The 21,970-nt window shown below is 48.1% G+C and overlaps 1 protein-coding gene across 2 annotated transcripts in view; it reads right to left on the reverse strand.

Annotated features, from left to right (window-relative positions):
- LOC120936224 (cytochrome P450 2K4-like) overlaps nt 1–21,970 on the reverse strand; it is an 89,671-nt gene that overhangs the window by 42,945 nt on the left and 24,756 nt on the right. For both annotated transcript variants that reach the window (XM_040348418.1, XM_040348419.1), the window contains one exon: nt 11,340–11,489. In XM_040348418.1, coding sequence (XP_040204352.1) covers nt 11,340–11,489 — 150 coding nt within the window. The remainder of the gene's footprint in view (nt 1–11,339; nt 11,490–21,970) is intronic.

Here is a 21,970-nt window from a genome sequence, read left to right on the forward strand (position 1 = left end):
TGGTCCCGGATCGCTCCCCGAGCGGACCCGACCTCCGCATGTAGCGGGGGGGGTCCCGATCGGACCCCCCACCAGCTAATAGGCAAGGACGTACGTGTACGCCCATGTGCCTGTACGTGCCATATTGTGGACGTATATGTACATGCGGGGGTCGGGAACTGGTTAAAGGAGAAGTCCAGCCTGAGCTTGTTTGGCTGGGTTTCTCCTATGGGTCACAATAGTGCAATTCGTCTTGCACTCTTGTGACCCGTTTTCAGCAGAGAGCAGACCAAAGTCACTGGAATCAGTCCAGGCACCGTGTCATCATGACAATAAAGTCTGGATCTGCCAGGTGGACTGATGCCTGTCTCAGCCTCTCAGCAAGCCACTGAGAGCCTGAACCAGCAGCTCCCTGCCCCTCCACAGCTCAGCACTCCAGTGAGTGCGAGGGGGCAGAGCAGAGAGCTGTGATTGACAGGCAGCAGCTCTCTTCTCAGGGAGCTGTGAGAACTGAGCCATTGGCAGTGTTCGATCACTCGATTCTCAGTGCAGAGGCGGCGGGGGACAGATGCAACTTCGGACCGATGCTGCATCCACCTAAGTTATAATGGGGGGGAAACATATTTTTGCATCTACAACAAAAAGGATCATTATCTCGGACTAGAGAAATGCCTTACTTTGGTAGAAAATTGGATGACGAAGAGTTACCTTAAACTCAACGGTTCGAAAACAGAACTTCTCCTGTTTCACGCTAATCGAAAGAATCATCCCTCAACAACATGGACACCCCCGCCCATTCTGGGCAAAATCATCACCCCTAGCGCCAAAGTCAAAAGTCTCAGAGTCATCTTCGACACCTACATGACAATGGATGCACAAATAGGGTCAGTAGTCAGCGGATCACATCATCTGCTGCGCCTACTACGCAGACTTATTCCCTTTATCCCAAAAAAAGACAGAGCAGTCGTGGTGGGAACAATTATCAACTCCAGACTTGACTATGCAAATCCCCTTTATCTTGGACTCCCAAAGTACCAAACCAAGCGTCTGCAAGTCGTTCAAAATACGGCTGCTCGACTTGTGACTGGGAAAAAACCATGGGAATCAATCTCACCTTCACTGAGATCCCTTCATTGGTTGCCAGTAAAAGACAGAATCACTTTCAAAGCACTCTGTCTTACGCATAAGTGTATTGTGGGAAATGCCCCACAATATCTATGCGAAAAACTAAAAGCTCACAACCCCAATCGCGTTCTGCGATCCACCAACCAAAATCTACTCCAGATACCTAAAGCCAGGTACAAGTCCAAAGGAGAAAGAAGATTTGCGGTCCAAAGACCTAGACTATGGAACGCTCTACCAGCCAGCATTCGGCTGGAGGAGAACCATTTAGCCTTCAGGAGAAAGATCAAAACCCATCTCTTCTGAGGACAAAAAATAAAAAGTAATGGTCACCAAGCGCCCAGAGGCGATTCAGTTTGCATGTGCTGCGCTATATAAGTTTCTCACTCACCCTATTCTCAAAGCACGTGCTCCCTACATTGCGCCAGCGTAACGTAAATGATGCGGCGTAAGCCCGCCTAATTCAAAGTAGGTGGACAGTGGGCGTGATCCAACGAACGGCGCATGTGCCATCCCATGGACGCTTCCCAGTGCGCATGCCCAGGATCACGTCGGAACGAACACCTAAGATCCGTCGAATCACTGAACGTAACCTACGCCCAGCCCTATTCACGTAGTACTACGTAAACAACGTAAAATACGACGGCTGTTCCGTCGTCCATACCTTTGCATGGGATGCGCCTCCTATAGGTGGAAAAACTTTACGCCGGACGTACGCCTTATGTAAACGGCTTATATTACTGCGACGAGCGCAAGTACGTTCGTGAATCGGCGTATTTCAGTCATTTGCATATTCGACGCGTAAATCAATGGGAGCGCCCCTTGTGGACAGCGTAAATATGCACCCAAGATACGACGGCATAGGAAACTTACGTCGGCCGGATGAAGCCTAATTTCAGGCGTATCTAGTTCTATGGGTACGGCGCAGAGATACGACGGCACACATTTACACTTACGCGGCGTATCTGTCGATACGTCAGCGTAAGTGTTTCAAGAATCCGGGCCATAATAGTTAACTGATTCCTTTTAAAAATGATTCAAAATAGATACAAATCAATCATATAATGTACCTGTAGTTTCAGTTTAGTTTATGCATCTGGTTTCATGCTTCTGTGAAGTACAGAGACACAGAGACAATAGAGGGCAGTGATGGTTTGTAAAACTAAAGTGATTGGTTCTGAGGGGTTTAAGACACACAGTAATCACACCTCCTTGATTAGTGCCACAGAGAGAAAGCTCCCATGACTTTTTTCATCAGGAAACAGACTGTTCAGAACAGAGAAGGATTACAGCAACATCATAGCAAAAACGAACAATGAGGACATGAAAACAGGATTGCAGTAAGGTAAAGGAAGCTCTTTAGCTAAAAAAAATGTTCCTTTAGTGACCCTTTAATTGAATTAATTGGGCATCACTAAATGTGTCAGCACCAATCCAGTTTCGTTTTCACAAGCATCACTGCCCTCTATTGGCTCTCTGGCTCTGTACATCAGAGAACCAGGAAACAACAGCAAAAACGAAACTAAACTGCAGGTACATTATATGATTGTTTTTTATCTATTTGTAATCATTTTTAAAGGGAATCAGTTAACTATTATGTCTCTATACCCTGTAAACAGTCATTTTAGCTAAAAAAAAAAAATCCTTTAGTGACCCTTTAAGTGCCCCACCATATATTTTTCCCCGATCATAAATAATTGAGGTTTCTTGTCAAACCAAATAGGATAAGGTACCAGCTAATGTTATGTTTAAAGAGGAATGTGGCTCAGACTTTTTTCCTCTCTTGTCAGGATTGAGAAAAGGAAAAGAGATGTGTTCACAAAGTGGGTTTTGAAGCGTTTTGTAAAATTATTTTCTGTAAATATATAAATTAGTAATAATTCTCATTATCTTATTATTATTATTATTACATTATAATAGGGCAAATATATGCATAATTAATTAATCTCTATTATTTGGATTTATTTATTTTTATAATGTATCTATTTTTTTTTTTATTATTTTATGTTTATTTGTAACTATTGATAAACATATATAAATTGAATATAGCATGTTTGTAATATTATGAAAAGTCTAAGGCCCGGTTTCACGTAGGAGATACGACGGCGTATCTCCAGATACGCCGTCATATCTCTGAGTCTGAGGCGTCGTATCTTGGCGCCTGATTCAAAGAATCAGATATGCCAGAATTTGTATAAGATACGACTAGTGTAAGTCTCCTACGCTGTCGTATCTTAACTGCATATTTACGCTGGCCGCTAGGGGCATGTACGCGGATTTACGCCTAGAAATATGTAAATCAGCTAGATACGCCTATTCACGAACGTACGCCCGGCCGTCGCAGTAGAGATACGCCGTTTACGTAAGGCTTTTTCTTTTGTAAAGTTACCCCTGCTCTATGAGGCTTAGATGAGGCATACCAATGTTAGGTATGGACGTCGGAACAGCGTCGAATTTTTCACGTTTTACGTCGTTTGCGTAAGTCGTTCGTGAATAGGGCTGGGCGTCATTTACGTTCACATCGAAAGCATTGGCTTTTTGCGGGTTAATTTGGAGCATGCGCACTGGGATACTTTCACGAACGGCGCATGCGCCGTTCGTAAAAAGCGTCATTTACGTGGGGTCACAATAAATTTATATAACACACTCCCACATCTTCCACATTTGAATAAGACGGGCTTACGCCGGCCTATTTACGTTACGCCTCCGCAACTTTGCTTTATGAATTCTGCACTTGCCTGTCAAAGTTGCGGAGGCGTAACGTAAATAGGATACGTTACGCCCGCACAAAGATGCGCTCTCCTACGTGAATCTGGCCCTAAATGTATGAAGTTTCTGGGAGTAAGAATTCTCCTGAAACAATACATGAGGTTTTTAAGTACCACATTAATTAACTAGAGTTTAAAGAAAAAGCAATTAAAAGCAGAGTGGGATATATTTCCCCAAACCAATATAGTTATAGTTTTTTCTTTAACCACTTCAGCCCCAGAAGAATTGGCTGCCCAGTGCGATTCAGCACTGCGTTGCTTTAACTGACAATAGAGCGGGCGTGCGATGTTGCACCCAAACAAAATTAACGTCCTGTTTTCCCACAAAATCATTTGGTGGTATTTGATCACCTCAGTGGTTTTTATTTTTTGCACTATAAACAAAAATAGAGTGACAATTTTAAAAAAATAGCAATATTTTTTACTTTTTGCTATAATAAATATCCCCAAAAAATATATATAAAAAAAAAAACCTTTTCCTCAGTTTAGGCCGATATGTATTCTTCTACATATTTTTGGTAAAAAAATCTCAATAAGCGTCTATTGATTGGTTTGCGCAAAAGTTATAGCATCTACAAAATAGGGGATAGTTTTATGGCATTTTTATTATAATTCTTTTCATTTTACTAGTACTAACGGCGATCTGCGATTTTTATCGTGACTGTGATATTGCGGCGGACACATTGGACACTTTTGACACTATTTTGGGACCATTGTAATTTATACAGCAATCAGTGCTATAAAAATGCACTGATTACTGTGTAAATGACATTGGCATGAAAGGAGTTAAACACTAGGGGGTGTTGAAGGGGTTAAGTGTGTCATAGGGAGTGATTCTAACTGTTAGGGGGCTGGGTTACAAGTGACATGACAGTGATCACTGCTCCCGATGACAGGGAGCAGTAGATCACTGTCCTGTCACTAGGCAGAACAGGGAAATGCCTTGTTTACATCGGCATGTTCCCGTTCTGCCGCTCCGTGACACAATTGTGGGCACAGGTACGTTGCTTTGCCTGCCTGTGCCATTCTGCCGATGTATATAGTCGTGAGGCAGTTGGCATTATTATTAATCGGACACTCACCTGTCCCATTGTCCAGCGATGTGGACGAATGAAGCCTCGCTCCTCTCCCCCTCCTCTCTGCGGCGCCGGCATTGAAACTGTGGGCACCTGGCTGTGGCTTCACAGTCGGACATGCACTGCGCATGTGCGAGTCGCGCTACGCCCTGTGAATGGCCAGGCAATTTTCTGGGGCCTGTGACAAGTCCCAGAAGATTGCAGGGAAGAAGGGGGAAAGGGGAACTTCCTTCCGGTACCGCAGAGCCCTGGAAAGGAAGCCACCCCTCCCAAAAAAAATGACATGCCAAATGTGGCATGTCAGGGGGTCACCATCACTTAGAGCGGAAGTTACATTTTTGGGTGGAACTCGGCTTTAAGTCGAAAGGTTATTCAGGAATTAAATTTGCGATGTTAAAAATATTTTTATATAAATTGTAATACGATATTGCCCCCCAGTGGTGTTCATGGTAAGGTCCAAAAGGGCTTCCTAAATTGTGTTGTCATGGTTATATGATAATAACACATCATTTGACATCATTATTAAGTAGTAGTTACACACACACACACTTTTTGGGTGGGATAAAAGTGTATACACATAGCCAAGAGGGGATCTTGAAATCAGACATCTAAAGGAGAACGAAAGGAGAGAGAGCAGGAGGACAAGGAGAGTATGCATAAATGTAGGAATGGTAGACGTGTCCTTTGGGGTTTTCTCCCTGGTGTGGAGAAAGCCTCTTAAGGGGGGAGGGGGTGAGCAGGCAAGTCAGGACACTCTCTACTTTGCAGATAGAGAAAGGAGCTGTGTGTTAGTGGGCATCCTGACACTCCTGCTCGCCCCCACCCCTCTCAAGAGGCTTTCTGCACACCAGGGAGAGAGCCTTGCATTACTGTGTGGAGTTACAGACAGAAGAACAGGAAGCGAGCATTTCTCAGAAGAAATAAGGACATTTAAAAGCAAAATGGAAGGATGAGGTAAGTGAAGGAGGACTGCACTAAGGTAAAGGAAGCTATGTAGGGAAAAAAACAATTTCCTTTACAACCCCTTTAATTTTGGGAATGACATTTTGATTTCTGATGTTGGTACACATGTCACATTTTTGGGGGTAAAATTATGACCATTGGGAAATACTAAATAACACACAAAATTGTGACTCATTTAAAATTTGCATCAGCAATGGTATTGTTTGTGGTTTGTGAAGACACCTGTAGGAGTTTCAGGTTAGATATTGGTGAAAAATATATTTTACCAAAACGTGAAAACATTACACATTACTAGCCTTTTTTTTTTTAAATAATAAGAAGCAACATAAAAACCCAGCAAGGACAATTTATTTTAGAGAAATAAACTGTTCATCTCAAATTAAAATGTATTTTTTGGGATGTTACACTTGTACAATTATATTAAATGGTTGAAACTTGCATTTGGCTATATAATGCTAATTTTTATGTTCGCGAACGCATGTTTGGCAAGAGTGAATTTGCGAATTTACAATAGCGCTCGTGAAAAAAGGAATGGGAGTTAAATTGTGACAATTGTTTTTATGTCTGAGCATGTTCCCTTGTGTTGGCACATAGTCGTAGAAAGAGGGGGAATTCATCACTTCTCAGACTTTCAATGATATTTCAATTTTATACATCCAATTTTTTCAGAAGTTTAAATGCACATTAGCTTTTACATTATTATGAGGGAAATGGTAGTGGTTAACTGTTCTCATGTAAAGTTGAAATGTTCTTAACATATATAGTCCCTGATATTCTGTTTGTAATAAAAAATTTAATTTAAAAAAGCAAGTTTAGTTTATTTCCTGAATAAGCTGTATTTTTATTTCAAACATAATACTTTTGTATACACTGCATTTCGCTTTAACCACTTGCCGACCAGCCGCCATCGTTATACGCCGGTAGGTCGGCTCTCCTGCACGAATCGCCGGGAGCGTTCCCGTGGGTCGGGGGGACTCAATGTCCGCTGACGGCCCGTAATCTGGATTCTGCCGAGAAACTCGGTCGTGTGTACACTTTTCACCGAGGAAGCCGACGAGGAAATCGTCGGGCCAAATAGAGAACATGTTCTCTATTTCCTAGTTGTTCAATGAGGAAAGTCGGTCCGCCGAGATCCTCGGCGGCTTCAACACAGAACTAGACGAGGAACTCGATGTGTTTGGCACGTCGAGTTCCTCGGACGTGTGTACGGGGCCTGACAGGTGACATGACAGAGATCTACTGTTCTCTAGAAGAAGCACATTAAGGTTATGGAGTGGCCTAGCCAGTCCCAAGACCTTAATCCTCTAGAAAATTTATGGAGGGAGCTAAAACTTCGAGTTGCCAAGTGACAGCCAAAAAACCTTAAGAATTAAGGGCCAGATTCAGAGAGAAATACGTTACGCTGCGGCAGCGTAACATATCCCATTTACGTTACACCGCCGCAGGTTTACAGCGTAAGTGCCTGATTCACAAAGCTCTTACCTGTAAACTTGTGGCGGTGTAACGTAATTCCACTCGGCGCAAGCCCACCTAATTCAAATGGGGCCGGCACCATTAAAATTAGGCGCGTTCCCGCGCCGAACGTTCTGCGCATGCTCCGTGTTCAAATTTCCTGACGTGCATTGAGCGAAATTACGGCGCCCCGACGTTTTTTTTTAAATGCGACGTGCGTTACGGCGTTTCGTATTCCCGGACGTCTTACGCCAACAAAACAAAAATTAAAAACGAACGACCAAAGATAAGCCATGTTAAAGCAAGTGTAACTTTGCGATGGGTAAAAACGACTAGCGACGACGTACGGGATTGCGACGAACGCGCGGATCTTCGTGGATCGCCGTAACTAGTCATTTGCATATTCTACGCCGACCGCAATGGCCTCACCACCTAGCGGCTGGCATAGAATTGCATCCCTGAATGTCTAATATGAAAAGTAATGCACTTGATTTATTATTTTCTGTATATTACTAACTTGTATACTGCTGTTATAGTACAAATGTATGTACTTTTATTGAAAATAAACTTAAATTTGAATGAAAAAAAAAGAATTGCATCCTTAAGATCCGACAGTGTAAGTCGGATCTTATGGCTATCTATGCGTAACTGATTCTATGAATCAGTCGCAAAGTTAGGATGGCCGGAACACAGAGATACGACGGCGTATCAGGAGATACGCCGTCGTATCTCTTCTGTGAATCTGGCCCTAAGAATTTAGAGAAGATCTGTAAAGAAGAGTGGACCAAAATTCCTCCTGAGATGTGTGCAAACCTACAAGCAGGGCCGATCCGCCCTATAGGCTCACTATGCAAGCCGCTTAGGGCCCCCCAAATTACTAGAGGCCCTGCTTGGTGAGAAGTCATTTTCGACCCCTCACCCCGCTTCTCAACTCTCTGGCTGCATGGGAGAAGAGGTAGGAAGTCAGCACCCCCCCCGCTTCTCACTTTAATGTATGATGTAATTTCCGACATCTTCAATGTGACTTGTTACTGTCAGCAGCGCCCCCCCCCCTTCTCAACTTTAATGTGACATGTCATTTTTGGCAGCCCCCCCCCCACTTCTCAACCTTAATGTGACATGTCATTTTGCTTAGGGCCCCAGGGACGTCAGGATCGGCACTGCCTACAAGGAACGTCTTAACTCTGTGCTTGCCAACAAGGGCTTCTCCACCAAATACTAATGGCGCGTACACACGATCGTTTTTCGGCATTAAAAAAAAATGTAATTTTTTCATCATGAAAAAAAAACGACGTTTTTCCAACTTGGTCATTAAAAACGATGTTGCCCACACACCATCGTTTTGGAAAAATGATGAACAAAGCGCGGTGACGTACAACACGTACAACGGAACTCGAAAGGGGAAGTTCTATTCGCCTTTGGGCTGCTTTTAGCTGATTCCTTGTTAGCAAAAGACGATTTGCGCTTTTTTGTCTGTTACAGCGTGATGAATGTGCTTACTTCATTATGAACGGTAGTTTTACCAGAACGAGCGCTCCCGTATCATAACTTGCTTCTGGGCATGCGCGGGTTTAAAACGTTTTTGCCCACACACGATCATTTTTTACATCACGAAAAACGACATTTTGAAAAACGACATTAAAAAATGCTGCATGCTCGAATTTTTTTTTTTTTGTCGTTTTTCAGAAGATGAAAAACGATGTGAAGCCCACGTCATTTTAAATGACGTTTTTAAATGCCGAAAAATGATCGTGTGTACGCGGCATAAGTACTGTTTTACTTCAGATACTGGATCAAATACTTATTTTACTCACTGAACTGCAACTAAATTTTTAACATTTGTATCATGTATTTTTTCTGGATTTTTGGTTTTGGTTGATATTCTATCTTTATCATTTAAAATACACCAGATACTGTGGCTCTTTCCTGAGTGGCTCTGTCACGAGTGATGTGCAGTTTCACCACCGCAGTTATTAATTCTGATCATGTCTTCTCTGCTTTTTACAGGTAAATGCCTTCTATCCATCTGTACATGCTTGTCTGCTGATCATTGTGACATATCTGCATAACTTTTGGTAAATGCCTTCTGCTGCCATATCTTTAAACTCAGTGGCGGCTGGTGCTCAAAATTTTTGGGGGGGCGCAAACGAAAAAAAAAAAATTGCAGCCTCACTGTGCCCATCACATGCAGCCACTGTGCCATCAAACGCAGCCACTGTGCCATGCCACCAAATGCAGCCACTGTGCCATCAATTGTCACCACTGTGCCATGCCATCAAACGCAGCCACTGTGCCATCAATTGTCACCACTGTGCCATGCCATCAAACGCAGCCACTGTGCCATCAATTGTCACCACTGTGCCATGCCATCAAACGCAGCCACTGTGCCATCAATTGTCACCACTGTGCCATGCCATCAAACGCAGCCACTGTGCCATCAATTGTCACCACTGTGCCATGCCATCAAACGCAACCACTGTGCCATCAATTGTCACCACTGTGCCATGCCATCAAACGCAGCCACTGTGCCATCAATTGTCACCACTGTGCCATGCAACACAGCAACTGTGCCATCAATCTTCACCACTGTGCCATGCCATCAAACGCAGCCACTGTGCCATCAATTGTCACCACTGTGCCATGCCATCAAACGCAGCCACTGTGCCATCAATTGTCACCACTGTGCCATGCCATCAAATGCAACCACTGTGCCATCAATTGTCACCACTGTGCCATGCCATCAAACGCAGCCACTGTGCCATCAATTGTCACCACTGTGCCATGCAACACAGCAACTGTGCCATCAATTGTCACCACTGTGCCATGCCATCAAACGCAGCCACTGTGCCATCAATTGTCACCACTGTGCCATACCATCAAACACAGTCACTGTGCCATCAATTGTCACCACTGTGCCATGCCATCAAACGCAGCCACTGTGCCCCTCAACTGTTGCCACTGTGCCAATTGTCACCACTGTGCCCTTTAATTGTCACCACTGTGCCCCATGATGCCACTGTGCCCATTGTCACCACTGTGCCCCATGATGCCACTGTGCCCATTGTCACCACTGTGCCCCATGATGCCACTGTGCCCATTGTCACTCACCACTGTGCCCCATGATGCCACTGTGCCAATTGTCACCTCTGTGCCCTTTGTCACCACTGTGCCCCATGATGCCACTGTGCCAATTGTCACCTCTGTGCCCTTTGTCACCACTGTGCCCCATGATGTCACTGTGCCCCTTTCCCTGTAAAAAGCACTTACCTGAGGATTCCATGTGCTCCCTCGATGTCTTCTGCCGCTGTGGTGAAGCTTCAGCCAATCAGGTTCCTGATAACCAGAATCCGGGAACCTGATTGGCTGAAACGGCCGTTTGTCTTATACAATGAGCGCAGATTGCCTGCGCTCAGAGTATAGACAGCTGAGAGCCGGAGAAAAGCCTATCAGAGCCGCTGGCTTTCATAGGCAGTTCCCCTCAGCCAACCAGCTGCCGCTATTCGGGTAACCGGCGTCCCGCATCCGGTTATCTGAATAGACCAGGTAGCGCTGGCAACCAGCAATAACATACATTCGTGCATTTATGCACGAATGTGTGTTATTTGCGAGAGGGGGTGGCGCTGCAGCGCCCTCTATAGACGGCCGCCAGAACTGCGGCTAAAATGTCAAAATGACATTTTAGCCGAATAAAAGTTCTTAAAGGGCCCGTTTTTTTTTGTTTTTGTTTTTTGTGACTGTGGGAGGGGGGGGGGGCGGCGCCCGTGCGTCCCTATGGACGGGCCGCCACTGTTTAAACTTCTATATTTAATTTCCCTGAATAAGTGAGTGTGTGTGAGGTTGTAAGAATCTGAAAAAACAAAAAAAGACAATAGATGTAGTATGGCCTGTCTCCTGAGTACAGTTGTGGGAATAGATACAGATAGTAAGAGTATATGGGATTTTGCAACTGAACTTTAAACCACATTATGCTACTACTGACCTTTGTAGGCTTTAAAAACTTTTATCAGATGTTGGCACTCTTCAGTGATATTATCTTCTAGTGTTCTCTTCCCCATCCCGAAATCTCGCAGTGTAGAAAGAGTGAATCGTCTCATGGCTTTCCAGTTATCACCATTAGAAAATATAAGACCTAAAGAAAAAATAAAATAACACATACAGTATCAATCTAAAGGGCAACTCCAGGCAACAGGTGGACTGCCTAAATCTCAGCTCAAGGTTTTTTTTTTTTTTTACTACTGTAATGTAGTCAGGCGCTATAAATGGCAATACGTGTAGGCATCTTTTTTTATTTACTGTATCATTTTACTGTAGCAGGGGGTTAAAATGAAACTCAAAAGAGCTTTTCTAATCATCAGCACTCATGTTTCCAGCACAGTGCTGTTGATTTCCAGCTTGCTGCCAGCACAGGGCATCTTAGCCCTTGCTGCAGTACAGATATAAAAAAAACAAAAACACATGTGCAGCCACTCTGCCTTATGTTGGAGTGTCTAAATTTAGTTCTGTGTGGCTGCAATCAGCCAGTGCCAATGTGTAGTCTGTGTCTTGTACAGCTTCCCCTAAGTTCAGCCTGATTGTCAGTTTTACCTTCTGTGGCATTGTCACCTCTGGTATTAGTATGAGATCACACAGTAGGTCTGGATTATGAATATTCATGCCTTTTACCAGTCCACCAACAGGAATTTCATGTGTCAGTGGTGCGGTGCATTATGGGAAAAGGAATAAATATTTGGGGCTGACTGAAGCAAGCTCTCTTCCTCCCTGGCTCTGGCCTGGGGAGGATGCATGTGATGTATTTGCCGCTTAAAGCCCAATACATGACATGTTAAGGACCGATCTTAGTGTCCACTTAATACCTTAAACCCCCATGTTACCACCCCCTTTCGTACCACCCTGTTAACCCCAATAATGACAAAGACCACGTTGTGGAGTAAAATTGGCCTTCAGGCCTTATTTATTAAACCAATAATCTTACATAAATAACTGTATTAAATAACTCTTAAATACTATATAACCCTATCAACAACCCCCTGGTGGTCAAAAGGACCACCCCTCTCGAACTTGGACACTGGGACAAATACTTCTAAACTAGGCCTCAGCCGCAAGACACCGACTCGGAGGCAGTGTAACCGTCCTCAGTGACCTTAACCCTTTAACCCCTTCCTGGTTAACACCCGCCAACCACAAGGTACACCATAACCTCCCATACCACGTATGGGTACAACTTTAACTTACCCCAACTAGCCAGACTTTTAGTCTTACCGAGACCCAAAAACACGCCCCACTAGCCTGCCTAAAACTAGGGAGGGTGGGTGGGAAGCTTTCCCTCTGCTGTAAAATGGAGGAGTGACCCACGTCACTTCCTCCACGTCTATCCTTCTGCCGACCACGCCCCCTCTGCCCGGCCAGCCCATCCCCTACTTCCCCCTGACCAATCTGCACTAACGGTCCCACCCTGTCATGCGGCCCTTCCCCCACTGCGTTGCTCCGTGCCTTTCTTGACATGTTAAGGACCGATCTTAGTGTCCACTTAATACCTAAAACCCCCATGTTACCACCCCCTTTCGTACCACCCTGTTAACCCCAATAATGCCAAAGACCACGTTGTGGAGTAAAATTGGCCTTCAGGCCTTATTTATTAAACCAATAATCTTACATAAATAACTGTATTAAATAACTCTTAAATACTATATAACCCTATCAACAACCCCCTGGTGGTCAAAAGGACCACCCCTCTCGAACTTGGACACTGGGACAAATACTTCTAAACTAGGCCTCAGCCGCAAGACACCGACTCGGAGGCAGTGTAACCGTCCTCAGTGACCTTAACCCTTTAACCCCTTCCTGGTTAACACCCGCCAACCACAAGGTACACCATAACCTCCCATACCACGTATGGGTACAACTTTAACTTACCCCAACTAGCCAGACTTTTAGTCTTACCGAGACCCAAAAACACGCCACCGCTCACAAGGATAAAGCCTTACCCTTGCGAGCACCTCCACACCCTCAGGGCCCTCTGGATTCCCTCCTGCAGCCCTAGCACCCATAGGGCGATGCCCACCTCGTTGAGATGGACCCCGTCCCTACGCAGAAAACGCCATGTCTCAACTTCCAACTCTCTATGTCTCACCACCACTCCACCATTGCGCATAAAGAACCTCCCCACCTCCTTGTTCACTTTAACCCGCGCCTTGTTGACCTTCTCCACCGACCAGGCCCATCTCCACGCTGTTCGTCCCACCATCTCCGACCAGACAATAATCATGTCTGGAAACAACGAGCGCAACCTAAGAAAATCATACTTTATGTCCCGGATTAGCTGATGCATGGACCTAGAACCCATGTCGTTCCCGCCTGCATGGAGTACCAGGACGTCCGGAGCCCTATCTAAACGCACGAACTTCTGTACCTCCGGCATGACCCTGCTCCACACCAACCCCGGGAACCCAATCCACCTGACCAGGGCTTCTTGAAAAGGGATGCCCAGTTGCCTGCCGTTCGGCCGACCATCCACCTGTCTGGCCCCCCAATGCACGTATGAGTGACCTAGTATCCATACCAGGCAAGGCTCACCACCTGAAAAACATCAAGTAAAACACATATAACTTCTAACAGCAATCCCCATTCCCACTCTCACTGTGTAGAACAACTGCCCCCAGATAACTCCCCTGCCCTAAACTTACTCAAGCATCAAATGAGGGCGGATGTAGATCCTGAACCTCTCCGAATCCCACCGCCCAATCTTTTTCACCACGTCCGCAGCCAAACCGGCCCGGGCGGCCTCGGTAGCCGCCCCGATCCGGAACGAATGCGCCGAATAATCCTTCGGGTCATACCCTGCGTCTTTCAAACATCTCCGGAAAACCGCCACGAACTGAAACTTCGACAATGCTGACCCATCTTGATGCATTAGGAAGGACCCTGCCGCCCCAGGACGCATGGATCGAAACGATTCCACCGCCCACACTGGACAAATTGCCGCTCCCGGAACCCTGAACAACTGTAGCCGCATTCCTTTCCCCCTTTGGTCCGTCTTAGACCTACGCACCCAGATTCCTAGACTTCCCCCGGATAGTTCCACATCTTGAATCAGCAAACCACCCTGCACCCCTCGCGAGGAACTGACCAGTTCACTCACCCTCAATGCACCGAAAAAGGCCAGTGCAAAAGCTGCCTTGAAAAGTGCACACTCGTATGCCGTTGAACACACCGCCGGTAAACGCAGAAAAAGGTTCTGAAGCATCCCAAACGACACCGGCCGGCGGCAATCAGCCGCCTTCCTGCCCTTCCTATACCCTTTCACCGTCTGCCTCACCCAAAATTCCTTTGTGCAATCCGTCACCCCGTGCCACTTAAAGAAAAACGTCAAGCCTGCCAACACCCGATCGATCGCTGACACCGACACCCCCTGCTCCATTTTCAACGTGAGAAAATAGAGGACAGCGATGCCTGCCTCTTGCCCCACCGGGGAGATACCCAGTCCTAACGCCAGCTCCACCCATTCTCGCCATACCTTGGAGTAGGCCGACCATGTCGCCTTGCTCACCGACCGCTGGATCCACCCTGCTGCGCTGTGAAAACAATGTCCCACATCCAGGCGGGACAGGGGACTCCGTGTTGCTCCGCTGCTGGTGCCAACTCCCGGAACCTGTCCCACTGAAAACGAGACAAAGCGTCAGCCAAGGTGTTCTCGACCCCCGGTAGGTGTACAGCATACATGTAGACATTCAAGTGCAAGCAACGTAGCACCAAATGGCGCAGCAAACAAATCACCGGCGGGGATCCCGCCGACATACGATTCACTACCTGCACCACCCCCAGGTTATCGCAATTGAAGCGCACCTTCGAATTCCGCAGCGTCTCACCCCACAGCTCCAATGCCACCACAATCGGGAAGAGCTCTAGGAGCACCAGATTCTTCAAGAATCCCGCCTCCTGCCACTGCCTCGGCCACGCCTCAGCGCTCCACCTGCCCTGACAAAATGCTCCATACCCTGTCGAGCCAGCAGCATCCGTAAACAACTCCAAGTCGAAGTTGCTCACAGGCCCGGACATCCACAACGCACGGCCATTAAAGGAACTCAGAAACTCCTGCCAGACCCTCAAGTCGGCTCTGTGCTCCCCCGTAAGGGTAACAAAGTGCTTGGGCTTCCGCACGCCAGCTGTCGCTCCCGCCAACCGGCGGCAAAACACCCTCCCCATGGGCATAATTCTGCAGGCGAAGTTCAACTTACCCAGCAGCGACTGCATACTGCGCAGCTGAATCTTCCGTAGCCCAATGGTCCCTCGCACTTCCGCCTTCAACGCCTCCAGCTTGTCCTCCGGTAATCGGCACTCCATCTTCATCGAATCCAGCACGATACCCAAGAAGACAATGGAGGTAGTGGGGCCCTCCGTCTTCCCCGGCGCCAGTGGAACCCCGAACCGATCAGCCACATACTGCAGCGTGCCCAACAGTACCGCACACGTGTTCGCCCCGGGCTGGCCAATGCACAAGAAGTCATCCAGGTAATGAATGACGGAGCTGAGCCCTGATACGTCTCGCACAACCCACTCCAGAAAGGAGCTAAACGTCTCGAACAGCGCGCAAGAGATGGAACAACCCATGGGCAAACAACGATCCACATAGTATGCCCCATCCCAGCTGCATCCCAATAGCCGAAAGCTGTCCGGGTGAACCGGCAATAACCGAAAAGCCGATTCCACATCGGCCTTCGCCATGAGAGCACCCCGGCCGCACTTGCGCACCCACGAGACCGCTGCGTCAAATGACGTATAAGACACCGTGCAATCCTCCGGCGCAATGGCGTCATTGACCGAGCCGCCTTTTGGGAAAGATAAATGGTGTATCAACCGGAACTTGCCCGGTTCCTTCTTGGGGACCACCCCCAGCGGGGACACGACCAAGTCATCAACCGGAGCCGTCGCAAACGGCCCGGCCATCCTACCCAAACGCACTTCTTTGGTGAGTTTCTCCGAAACCACCGCAGAATGCAGCACCGCCGATCTCAAATTACTCGCTTCCGGGGGGACAACTGAAAGAGAACATGGTATCCTAAAACCGCTGGCAAAGCCCTCCTCCAGCAACTTTGCCGCGCGCCTGTCGGGGTATCTATTGAGGAAGGGAAGCATCCTTGCCACCCGCACCGGAGTCACCCCCTTTTCCCCCAGACTCGCCGGGACGACCTTTGTTCCGCTTAAAGCATTTTGCCAACGCGTGGGTGCCTCCGCACCCTGAACACGTGTGCTTAAATCGGCAGTTTGTGCCGTATTTGCACGTCCCTTCATTAAATTGCCAACAATAGCCCCATCTCTTTTCGGCCGGTAGTCCTGAGGCAGAAGCACCCCCGACCCCTCCCTGAAAAAACTGTTGTGGAGCCCGCGCCGCTGTCATCAAGGTCATCCACAGGTTGATGTCCTTCTGGTTCCAGCGCAGTGTCGGTCGGAAAGACATCCGTTGACGGAATTGTTCATCATACTGCAACCACGCCGTCCCGCCATACGTCTGGTGCGCCGACCGGATAGCCTCCTGGTATATAAATAAACCCGAACAGTGCTGAGCTTTCTCCCCCACCACGCATGCCAAGATCGAAAACGCTTGGAGCCAATTGGTGAACGTACGGGGTATCAGACGATACCGCCGTCGCTCCTCGTCCTCCTTCTTGTTCAATTCGGGCTTCACCCGGGTCAGATTAAATTTCTCGAGGGGAAGTAACGTGAAAATCTCCACGTACTCCCCCTTCCAAATTTTTTCCCTAACTTCCGGCTTCAGATGAGCCCCCAACGTCGCCTCAAAGCAAGTGTACATTTCGCTCTGCGCGGCATCTGCTAACCTGACAACCTCCCTCTTATCACTTGCCGCCTCAGGCGCAACCACCTGCGCCACCGACACACTCGCAACCGCCGCTCCGCTCGCCGACGCCGCCCCCGCGCTCGAGCCCTCCTGCACCACCGGGCCTGCTGCCTGAACCCCTTCCGTCTGACCCGACCCCCCCCCCCAGCGGGGACCATGCCACCGCTGGAGAGGGCGTGCTGCCAGCCCCTGGTTCGAACCTCTTAACCAAGTCCCGCAACCCGGCCCAGAGCTCCTGAGCCTCACCCCCTGACAGTGCCCCGCCCGTGGCAACCCCCCTCGTCTCCTGAGCCCTGTCTTTCCCAGAGCCCCCCCCGGCCCCACTCTGCACTAACAAATCCTGCAATAAATTATAAACTGAAGTAGATTGTGACTTACCAGGCCGCCTTGGACTAGGTCCACGCGCCGCCGGAATGGACTCCACCGCTGCTCGTTGTCCCGGACCCTCGTCACTCTCAGACCCGGACAGCTCCCCCTCGGACCGGTCCTCACTCCGCGCTGGCGAAAAGTCTCTCTGCCGGTCCCCGTCTTGTCGTGACGCAGCTGCAGACGGCCTGTGTTGCGCTGAACTCCGACCCCTCTGTCCCGGAACACCAGACCCGCTCGCGACCTCCGCAGATGGGCTCCGTGAGCGCCCGCTCGCCCGGGCCTCCGCTCCCCGACCACGTCCCTCACTCCTCGCCGCCCCCATACTCCGCTCCGAACTCCCTCCACTCGCTGCCGGGCCCCTGGCCGCCGTAGGGGATTGGCACCGGGGCCGCTGGCTGGACTCCACCCGCTGGGTCGCATGACTGCCACGACCGTCCCCTGCAGTCCCGACCGCGCTGTCCGGGCATCTCCGTCGAGCTGGTGGTGAGGGCCCAGGCGGGCTGTCTGACCCCCCCACTGCGGCGCAACGGCCGCGACGCGGATTCCTCCCAGCCCCCCCCGAGGGCCCAGCTGTAGACCGCTGCGGGGATGGAGCTGGAGGGCCCCTGGCGGGTCTCCGTGTATTCCGGTCTGTGCCTGGGGAAGGCCCCGGACTGTACCGCTCCGGCGGTTTTGACCGCCTAGCGCGCGCCGTTTTACCCCCCTCAGCGTTCGCCGCGGTCGGCGCCTCCAACGCTGCAGCCACCTGTTCTCTGACCCAATCGGCCCCCTCTGTGGCCGCCGCCGCGCGTAACTGCGCAATTAGCTCCGCAACCGCCGCCATGTTTAGAGGAGCTGAAGCTTTCCCTCTGCTGTAAAATGGAGGAGTGACCCACGTCACTTCCTCCACGTCTATCCTTCTGCCGACCACGCCCCCTCTGCCCGGCCAGCCCATCCCCTACTTCCCCCTGACCAATCTGCACTAACGGTCCCACCCTGTCATGCGGCCCTTCCCCCACTGCGTTGCTCCGTGCCTTTCTCACTATTAGGCTCCTTTCACACTGGGGCGTTTTTCGAGCGTTATTCGAGCATTATTACAGCGTTATTCGAACGTTATTACAGCCTTATTCGAGCGTTATTACAGCGTTATTCGAGCGAAGCCTCATCTGCAATCCCAATGTGCTGGTAAAGCACTGCTAAGACCCTAACGTTTCAGGGCGTTTTTGCAGTGCCTCAGTGTGAAAGGGTAAGGCGTTTTTACAGCGTTTTTGGAGCGCTTTTTTCATCGCCCAAAAGCTGCTCCAAGGATGTTGCTTGCAGGACTTTTCTCAACGCCCCGCCAGTGCAATGCCTCAGTGTGAAAGGGTAAGGCGTTTTTACAGCGCTTTCAATTCATTTCAATGGAGAGGGGCGTTTTTGAAGCGTTTTTTTCAGCGCCCAAAAGCTGCTCCAAAGATGCTGCTTGCAGGACTCAGTGTGAAAGGGTCCATTGAGATGCATGGAGAGCGTTTTAAGAGCGCTATTTTTAACGCTAAAACGCTGTAAAAACACTTCAGTGTGAAAGGGGCCTTGGATTTTCTTCAAATTTGTGTCTTCAGATTTACCAAAACCATATAATATGAGGTAAAACCTTAAAGTGGAGGTTCACCCATGGAGAACACATTTTCCCCTTAGATTGATGCTCGTTTTGTCTAGGGGAATCGGCTAGTTGTTTTAAAATATGATCCGTACTTACCGTTACGAGATGCATCTTCTCCGTCGCTTCCGGGTATGGGCTGCGGGACTGGGCGTTCCTTCTTGATTGACAGTCTTCCGAGAGGCTTCCGACGGTCGCATCCATCGCGTCACGATTTTCCGAAAGAAGCCGAACGTCGGTGCGCAGGCGCAGTATAGAGCCGCACCGACGTTCGGCTTCTTTCGGCTACTAGTGACGCGATGGATGCGACCGTCGGAAGCCTCTCGGAAGACTGTCAATCAAGAAGGATAGTAAGTACTGCTCATATTTTAAAACAAATAGCCGATTCCCCTAGACAAAACGAGCATCCAGCTATGGGGAAAAGAGGAAAAAAAACACAAATGGGTGAACTCCCGCTTTAAGAGTTTCAATTTGTATGCAATCAGGCAGGCCCTTGCACTACATGGTTTTGGTAAATCTGAAGACAAAAATCTGCAGAAAATCTTATATGGGGTTTTTTGCCTCGTACACACAACCGTTTTTTTTTATGTCATTGAAAACGTGTGTGGGCTCCAGAGCATTTTTCACGATCTAAAAAATTACCAAATTTGTTTTCGAACATGCTCGATTTTTTCACAACGTTTATAACGTTGTCGTTTTTAAGGTTGTAAAAAATGGCCGTGTGTGGGCTTTAACGACGTAAAAAAAACACGCATGCTCAGAAGCAAGTTATGAGATGGGAGCCGCTCGTTCTGGTAAAACTACTGTTTGTAATGGAGTAAGCACATTTATCAAGCTGTAATAGACTGAAAAGCGCGAAACTTCTTTTACTAACACGAAATCAGCTAAAGCAGCCCAAAAGGTGGCGCCATCCGCATGGAACTTCCCCCTTATGGTGCCATTGTACGCGTTGGACGTCACCGCTCTTTGCTAGAGCATTTTTTTTCACGATTGTGTGAGCAAGGCCGTTTTAATGATCGAGTTGAAAAAAATATCGTTTTTTTCTAGACCCTTTAAACGTAATTTTTTAGAACCAGAAAAACGGTCGTGTGTACGCGGCATTCTTGCCTCAAGGAGCCAGGATGTAATAAGGCTGGAGCTGAGTGCTGGTGCTGCTGATTTACTGGAGGCAGGATGGAGTTATTTACTAAAACTGGAGAGTGCAAAATCTGGTATGGCTCTGCATAGAAATCAGCTTCCAGGTTTTATTGCTAAAGCTTATTTGAACAAGCTGAAGATAGGAGCTGATTGGCTTCCATGCTGTCAGGGAAATGGCCGAAGAAGGACTGGAAATTCCGCCCAAGACAATCATGGCCGCCATGGTGACTAAGGTGGGCGGTACTTCCTCCTTGTAACCTGAACAGATCACATGACTAACTTCCTGGTCTATTTAAACCTGCTGCTGGAGCTGCTCATTGCTGGATTATCTCTTCAGTCTCCTGTGTACCTTGACCCGTGTTTTTTCGTTGTGACCCGGCTTGCCTTGACCTCGCTTCCTGATCTCCTGTGTTTGACCCTCTGCCTGCTTCTGGACTCTGCTCCTGCTTCCTGACCACCCGGCTTGACCCTCGGCTTGTACCTGGACCCTGCTCGTGTATGACCTTGGCTCGCCCCTGTATATGCTCTGAACTGACCTACCTGTGTTTGACCCCCGTCCTGGCTTCTGGTATCTCCGTTCATTTAAATGCAACAAGCTCAGTTCTGCCTGCCTCAGCCATCCCTCAGTGGCTGAGCTCATCAGACTGTAAGCAAGACCTGGCCAAACCGTGCTTCTGTGGGCACCGCGCTTCCTGTTCCCAACTTCAGGGTCGCGCTGCACTCAGCCGCAAGGGGAGCCCTCTTAGCATCTCGATCTCCATAATTGTTCCAGACACATGCACAGCTGTACCAGATTCTGACTGCACCAGCTTTAGTAAATCATCCCCATGGAGACTAGCTGACTCTTCTGGAGAAGTTTAGAAACATGATGGAGCTCCATGGAGGTTGGTTGACCCTCTTGGAGAAAAAGGTTTCTGTTGCTACTGGGGATGATTGGATGAGAGTTCCAGCGCAGAAGTCAGTCTCAACTTCAAGTGGAACTGAAGTCCCGCTGTAAAGAACTGTGAGCAGGCAGACTTTTTTTATTGCAGAAGAGACATCCCCTACCTCATCTTCTCCGGCACTGTAAACCAAGCTGCGCATGAGCAGCTCAGCCTTCAGTGCTGGGCTCCGAATGCTGTGATGACATCCTCTTGCACATGCACAGTAGTAAAATCTCCTGTCGTCCAATGAGGAGGCCTGAAGACCAGAACTTAGAAGAGGATGCTGACGTCGGAGTACAACTATTGGCCAGGTACAGTATATCACAAAAATGAGTACACCCCTTACATTTTTGTAAATATTTTAATATATGTTTTCATGTGATAACAATGAAGAAATTACACTTTGCTACAATGTAAAGTAGTGAGTGTACAGCTTGTATAACAGTGTACATTTGCTGTACCCTCAAAATAACTAAACACACAGCCATTAATGTCTAAACCACTGGCAAAAAAAAGTGAGTACACCCCTAAGTGAAAATGGCTAATTGTTCCAAATTTTGAGTGTCCAAATTGAGAACAATTAGCCATTTCCCTTCCCGGTTTCATGTGGCCCATTAGTGTTACAAGATCTCAGGTGTGAATGGGGAGCAGGTGTGTTAAATTTGATGTTATCGCATTCATTCTGTTACTGGTCACTGGAAGTTCAACATGGC

This window comes from Rana temporaria, chromosome 4 (genome assembly GCF_905171775.1).
Source record: "Rana temporaria chromosome 4, aRanTem1.1, whole genome shotgun sequence".
NCBI lineage: Eukaryota > Metazoa > Chordata > Amphibia > Anura > Ranidae > Rana > Rana temporaria.